Here is a 7,484-nt window from a genome sequence, read left to right as displayed (position 1 = left end):
ATCTCTGAACAATAAAACCTTCCTGTCCCTTTCAGAGACGCTGCAATGATGTCCATCCGAAGAAAGATCATGGGACAAACACCGGCTCAAATCAAGGAAATCAAACAAGAAGACATCGATCTTCCCGTAACCGAGAAGGATTTCCGGGAAGCCATCGCAAGGTGTCGGAAATCGGTGACCGCTCACGATCTATCCAAATATGATTCCTGGATGAACGAGTTTGGCTCACACTAATCGTCTGAAAGACACCACGAAGTAGAGGCAGATGAAATCGCCTGAGGGTAGAAAGATGAGCTTCCAGATATTATATGAGGGATGGTTGTGAAAATGTGTCAACTAGTCCCCGCCCTCCCGTCCAGATATTGACCATGATCCAGATATTGACATGTTGCTTAACCTCCAATGTCCTGTTGGGGAAAAGATGTATCAAATGACTTCATAACCATTATTGTGTGTCAAACGTAGCTAAATTGCTGGCTTTAAATCTTCTGTGACTACTGCATCTCCTATTTCTCTGTACAACATCAACAGAGGTTTGTACATTTTAACCTTTTGCGGACAGATTCATGTGTCACATGAAATCATGGTTCCGCCATTATGGTAGGAGAAATATAACTTGAATCTGGCGATACGGTAGGATTCATGTCCAGCATGAAGCTACAGATTTACTCGCTACGGTCGGCTTGATTTTTACAGATAGGAGGCGTTACGGTAGGACGTGCCTAGGAACTTGTGTATCTTTTGCTCCTTTCAAATGCAGACTGAAAAGCCGGTGTTTGTTTATTATGATTCCAAAGCATTCGGAATTATAGTCCGAAGATTTCCGAAGAAGACAAAAAAAACCAGATGTTTCTATCTCAACTAGGAAAAAAAAGAAAATAAATTAAAAGCGAGGGAACAATTTCATGTGTGACATGAAGCCTACCACAAATCGCTTTTCGGAGGTTTCATGTCTCACATGAATCCTACCGTATTTGAAAAAAATGTTTTGTTTACGTCTGACTGTAACAACAACGCTTGAGTTTCATGTGGGACATGAATCCTACCGTAAGAGCGATTCTGGTGAAATTGATTCTGTACGCAAAAGGCTAAGATCTAGTGAAAAAGCGGTGTAAAGTGAGTAAGGCTGGTGTTTTACGGTCGAGTGTACTGGCGGGCGGAAAACACTGCCTTTACATCTCAAGCCAATAAATTATACCGGTATTACCAATATACCAATTTATTATGACGGTTTCACCGACGTATTATACCAATTTTCCACCGGTTTGAACGGTGCTTTAGGTCTGTTGAACCTCCTCATTTATTTGGGAGGGAGGTGGTACCTATGAAACAACATAATATCAGAAGGAACATTTTAATTTGATTACATTGACCACTTCTCTATTTTTTTTTTTTTTTTTTTTTTTTAAGAGGTTTGACAGAGGGAACTGTAACTCTAGGGTCTTATCGTCCCGAAATCGGAGAGAGAAGGAAGACAGGATAGGAGAAAGCCAGCCGTTCCGAGAACGAACATTATCCCATCAGGATAAAATCCGCCCCGGGCGGGAATCGAACCTGCGGCCTAGCGCTTACGAGGCAGACGCACTACCAACTAAGCTAACTAGGCTGGCCAGACAGTCGAAACAGACAGTCTAAGCGTGAGTGGCCTGCAAAAGAAAGCCTTACTTAGGTCTAGACTCAAGTTACAGGTAAAGAGTAGCTTGGTTATGGTTACTCAATTTCCAAGTAAATTTCTCGAAGTGTAAATTGTCTACTAGTAAACATCTCGTCAAGGTGTTACATACCTGAGGATTCAAGGCACTGCTCTTATGCAACGAGAAATTTTGCACATGCACTAGTCATTGCGAAGTTGTCTAGTTTAAATCTTTAAACCACTGGAGGACATCATCGGAACAAGTCTAGCTTCCAACACTAGGCTACCAGAGTAACCAAAGTAGTTTCAAAACCTAAAAATAGTTCGAGGTGTTAAGTGTGTCCACACATATTCGACCGGTCAACGCGACTTTTGGACGCACCTTAAAGACGTGTGACGTCGGTCGATGTCGATTGACGCGAGGAGGAGAAACTACTCACTCCATATCAACCTTCTAACCTTGCCTAGCTCTGGATGGTAAGATGATGAGATCAGCAAAAGAAGATTGATCAAGAACGTTAGTAACACTGGGTTGGCATTTGATGATACGAGTACATGAGAATCAACAGTAAAGGAGACACTTAAGTAATGCTGCAAGCTGCAATATCCATAAAAGTTGTGAAAAAAGCTCTGCTTAAGACAAATAATTCATGATTCATTAGTCAAGAACGCCCATAAACTGGACTCTATCTGAATGGTAAAATCAGCCCTAAGGAGATTCCTATTCCAGTGAAGACAAAGTGCTTTGCATCACATTTTCTAGTTTTAACTCTTTAAAAAGAGATTTGTCAAGAACTGGAATGTCTTTAATCTAGATTAGGACAGATAGGCAGATCTTTGAGCCTGATCCAGTATGTAAAGTAAACGACTCAAACGAGTCTACTAGCCTTTACAAGTTGTGCTATGTCAAAACACGGGATCTTTATAGATTCTTCAGCAATTGGCAAACGAATGTCTATGCTGTAAGAGTGTAAGAAGACTAATACCTGTTGAGTTTCATTATAAACTAGACTGGACACTTGGACAAAACCACGTAAGGCCAGCCATTCACTATCAGGTAGACCTGATCAGGGGTCAGGTATACCTGATAGAGTCAGTTCTACCTGATAGGTACCTGATGAGTGATGAGCACACACACTATCAGGTAGACCTGACATTCGGACCTTTTCAGTCGTACCTGTCAGGTCTACCCGACAGTGTGTGTGCTCATCAGGTGTCAGATATACCTGATCAGGTGTACCTGTCAGGTCTACCTGATGGTGAGTGGCTGGCCTAAGACTAAATTGGAGACTTACCTAGTACCATAATAGCAGGATATAAACAAGGTGTACCTATTCTATTTTATCTACCGTCTGGTTCTTCTTGAAAAAGGTGTCCGATTACAGCAATTGGCTGCGCGGCTGAATTACAACTTGGCACGTACCTTGATTCTTGGTAATCTTTTGAGTACGTAACTTAAGTACGCCACTCAAGGCAGAGTTGGTAACTGAGTACCTAGGTAAGCAATCATTTTTTTTTTTTTTTTTTTTTTTTTTTTTTTTTTTTTTTGTGTAATTAAATCTTGTAGGTGCTGTTGGTAGTCAGAATAGAATACCTACCTTGTTTACCATGCTAAAATGGTGGGTAAGATTCGTTCTCGGAACGCCTGGCTTTCTCCTATCCTGTTTTCCTTCGCTCTTTTATTTCATTAAGGTGTATCCGCATCCACACATTGTTGACGGCCGTTGATCGATGTGAATCGACGGCTGGTCGACTATGTTTGGACACACCTTTACCATAGAACCTTAGCTGTTAGAGTTCCCTTTATCAAACTCCTTTTCAAAAGGAAGTCAATAGACGTGGGCCTAAGTTATTATGTACATAGCGTCTACACAACAGGCACACTCCATTACTCTATCATGCCATTGAAGGCACACTCCATTTTGTGAGGGTCTAGATTTACCTTGCCCTTGATGGGATCAATTTAATTTAAAGTGTGGACTCGGCTCTGTAGAAGTGTGTAAGCACCTTTGACTCTCTTCCATTGTTATTCACTTGAACTTGAATGCCTTTTGTACTAGTGATAAATTCAGACAAAGTGGCATTGTAGAGGAATCTTACACCTACTGCATTCTAGATTCTAGTATTGTTTATCCTGTTTATACTGCCAGATTATACTGTTTATTATACTGCTAGAGTCAGTATAATACTGAAATGTACCTATTGTGATTAACACATACTGATATTGTGATGGAAAAGATACGATACCAGGGCCGTTCAAAGCCTAGTCTGGCTGAGGGATTTTGAATAGGGAGTGGACCAGCCTAGTCTGGCTGAGGGACTTTGAAGTCTTCGAACAATGAGGATACCAGCCGGAAATTTCAATTGCTAAAGAAATAACAAAGGTTGACTGCGAAGGACATCCATTCGTGAAAATTTTGTAACCAAATTCCATCCGAAAGAAATCACCTTGAGGCTAATTGAGAGGGTGACGAAAATCGCCAACCCTGTCTGTACATATACGGCAAAAAGGTGGAGGAGGAGGAGGAGGAGGAGAAGAAGAAGAAGAAGAATAAGAAGAGAAGAAGGAAGAGGAGAAGGAAGAGGAGGAGGAAAAGAAGAAGAAGGAAGAGGAGGAGGAGGAGAAGAATGAAGAAAAGGAGAAGAAGAAGGAAGAGGAGGAGGAGGGAGGAGAAGAAGAAGAAGAAAAAGAAAAGAAGAAGAATCATATTTTATTTTTCAACCCCGTCGATCGATGGTCGTACGACGAGGTGAAGAGGTGAATCTATGTTGTTAAGGCAGTGTACGGTTTCAGTGGACGTCGATCGACGGCCTTTGGACACACCTTAAGAGCTATTGCTAAGCTACCCTCTGGTTTGGTTCACAGGCTCGTCTCACGGGGGCTCAGTACAGTGACGACGACATCTATCGACAGCCAGTGGGCATTAGAAAGCTCTCCTGGAATGCCACTAGTTTCCTCATCAACTATAAGCCCATCTACATCCGCGGCTTTGGACGGCACGAGGATTCGGACGTAAGTAAAAGATTTTTTAGAGAAGAGCTCTCGAAGTTTGGCTTTGTGGAAGAGTTTTGGTTGGGTGGAAGAGCTCACAGTGTGCGAATCCTGCCATTAAAGCCTTTAAAAAAATATCTAAAACCCTCATCTTTCATTCAAAGGAGGGTTTCTACTTAAATGAAATGGGATTACAAAGGAATAATTTTCACAAAAAAATTTGCTTTAGGGATAATTTCATAGAACAGGGGTCGCCAACCTTTTATGTGGGTCGCAAGTTACGCAGACTTGGACACCCTTGGCGAGCTACGTTTTAGTCTGGGAATCAAAAATTTACGACATAACGAAGTCAATTTTTGGTTCCCATGAGCCATAAGTTTTGCTCTCAACTTGTGCTACTGACCGCGAGCTGCGAGATACCAGAAAACCTGTCACAAAAGATCACAAAAGATCTAACCAGGTCGCAGTGACCAAGGGCGTTTATTAAAGCCGATGGCCCTACCTTTACCAATACCAAACCTCTCGCGAGCTAACGGTAGCTCGCGATCCCTGCCATAGAGAAAGGCTTGGGAATATGCATCTCCCTGCCAATAAAAACTAGGGACCACCGGAAGTTGCTTCATGCTGTATCCTTTTCTTTTACTCTTTTAGATCCGTGGCAAAGGCCTCGACTTGCCTCTAGTGACAAAGGACTATGAGCTAATCAAATGGGTGGGAGCCAACGCTTATCGTACGTCCCATTACCCCTATGCTGAGGAGATCATGGACTTTGCTGATCAACAGGGAATTATGATCATCAATGAGTGTCCTGCTGTCGATATTGAGTGAGTAAAAACAGCACAGCCAGCCTAGAGAGCTTTGGTCAGCCATTCACTATCAGGTAGCCCTGACAGGTACACCTGATCAGGCCCGCACCTGATATTGTGTGTGCTCATCAGGTAGAGTGGTAGACCTGACAGGCGGACCTGACAGTGAATAGCTGGCCTTGGGGGGTAGCACGCCTGCCTTGTAAGTGGTGGTCGTGGGCTCGATTAAACAGATGCGATTTGGGTAAAGTTCAGAACAGCTGGCTTTCTCCAACCCTGTCTTCTTTCTCTCTTCCCTTTGGGGACGATAAGACCTCAGTAGTAACAGCTCCCTCTATGAAACCTCTTTAAAAAAGTCCTTAGAAGACTATTTGCCGCCGCGCCGGCCAAGGAATCTCTTAAGTAAGTATAGAATACAATTCTTTTCTGTGGGGTCTTTTGAAACCTGAGGGGTTTCCTTAAAATATTATACTTTCCGCTGGCCAAGGAGTCTCTTAAGTAAGTAAAGAAAACAATTCTCTGAAGTCTTCTGAAAACTGCTTTTGAAACGTTCGACTTCCTATTTCCAGGAGTTTTCTCCATCAAACCTCGAAAAAATTCTTATTTCCAGGAATTTCTCCGAGACCCTTCTCCAGAAACACAAGGACTCTCTGGAAGAACTTATCCGGAGGGACAAGAATCGACCAAGCACAATCATGTGGTCTGTGGCTAACGAACCAAGAAGTCATTTACCCGGAGCAGACGTCTACTTTAAGTAAGTTCATATTGAGGTACAATAATCCTACTGAGCACTCACTGGATTCCGCACACAGGAATTTCGGTAGAAAAGACCCCCATCCCATTTCAATGTCATTTAATTGAATGTTGGTTAATATTGGACGATGGCCTCGTCTGTTTTTGTAGCCAAGTGGGCAAGAGCACTAACTCTCATCAAGAAGTGTCTCAACCCTGAAATGCTGGATTCGAATCCCGTCGACGTAAATTTACAGGATTTATTTCCGTCTTATGGTGGACATTTGGACGGTACTGTCAACAACGTCCATTTGTCTGTACCTCAATACTTACGACTCTTACGAGTATATCACACTTAGAAACCGGAGGTTCTAGGTTCAACGTCAGACAAAGCATTAAATTTGTTCTTACGTTTCGGAGAGGGCTCTCAGACCCAGTTTATTGGAAAAATTGGGTAGTAATCAGAGGTTACTTAGTCCCATTACATCAACACTGGAGTGTCCAACATAGGAACGCCTCTGCTTCCTCAAATCATGAAGTCTGTACATAATAACTCCCTCGTCCCATGTTCTAAAACAGATCCGTCACAAAGTTCGCTCGCTATTTGGACTCGACGCGCCCTCTGACGGCGGCTATTAACTATAACGTCCACATTGATAAAGCGGTAAGCCCTGTCTTTAAATCAGGGAGCTGAGAATCTGCCTTGTTATGCCTTTGGTTGATTTTTTTTTTTTTTTTTTTTTTTTTTTTTTTTTTTTTTCCCCCATTTACTTTTTTTTTTTTTTTTTTTTTTGGATAAGGACAGTAAACTTTAACCTGTCGTCTAATTGTGAAGGTTTGGCCTGGCCCTTGGATTGCAAACTTTACCCTTTTTAGCCCTCTGGTTTCAATAAAATTGGTTCTTTTTTTGATGCACACCTGCACGTAGTCACGTGGGTCACGGGTCCACGGTGAGTGGTGGGTGGTGGTGTTCTGTCCTTTGACTCTTGTTTTTCTTTGGCAAATATTCTAATGTTTCCTTTTTTTACGGCTGATGTTCGTTTCATGTCGGGTGTGGGTTCGCTTTCTCTGACCCATTTCTATCGTTTTCTCCCCCCGTCTTCTCCCTAACCAGGGTTGGCTTTGCGGTCCGGACTTGGACGTGTCGGGCGCACCTACCAGGCGGCCTAGGCTGGTTGGCTCCGATCAGGATAGTGGTAGTGACCACAAAGAAAGGGCTTTTGGCCAGGTCTTAGTTTAAAGGGGCCCGGTTTCCATTGTCGTTTCGGGGAAAAGGCTAATTCAGAGTTTACAGATCCTTTGTGGGTCAGATGCGCACCCC

General features: G+C 42.8%; 1 protein-coding gene across 1 annotated transcript in view; it reads left to right on the top strand.

The window, feature by feature from the left end:
• The first annotated feature begins 48 nt into the window (after positions 1 to 48).
• Positions 49 to 7,484, top strand: part of LOC103515620 (beta-glucuronidase-like) — a 13,545-nt gene continuing 6,109 nt past the window's right edge. Inside the window, exons 1-6 of the mRNA XM_026828246.1 lie at positions 49 to 223; positions 2,459 to 2,595; positions 4,500 to 4,646; positions 5,277 to 5,449; positions 6,042 to 6,185; positions 6,743 to 6,827. Of these exons, the coding sequence (XP_026684047.1) occupies positions 49 to 223; positions 2,459 to 2,595; positions 4,500 to 4,646; positions 5,277 to 5,449; positions 6,042 to 6,185; positions 6,743 to 6,827 (861 nt within the window). The remainder of the gene's footprint in view (positions 224 to 2,458; positions 2,596 to 4,499; positions 4,647 to 5,276; positions 5,450 to 6,041; positions 6,186 to 6,742; positions 6,828 to 7,484) is intronic.

Source organism: Diaphorina citri, unplaced genomic scaffold, assembly GCF_000475195.1.
Source record: "Diaphorina citri unplaced genomic scaffold, Diaci psyllid genome assembly version 1.1 scaffold1382, whole genome shotgun sequence".
NCBI lineage: Eukaryota > Metazoa > Arthropoda > Insecta > Hemiptera > Psyllidae > Diaphorina > Diaphorina citri.
Note: the sequence above shows the minus strand (reverse complement) of the source record. Positions and strands in the feature narration are given on the sequence as shown.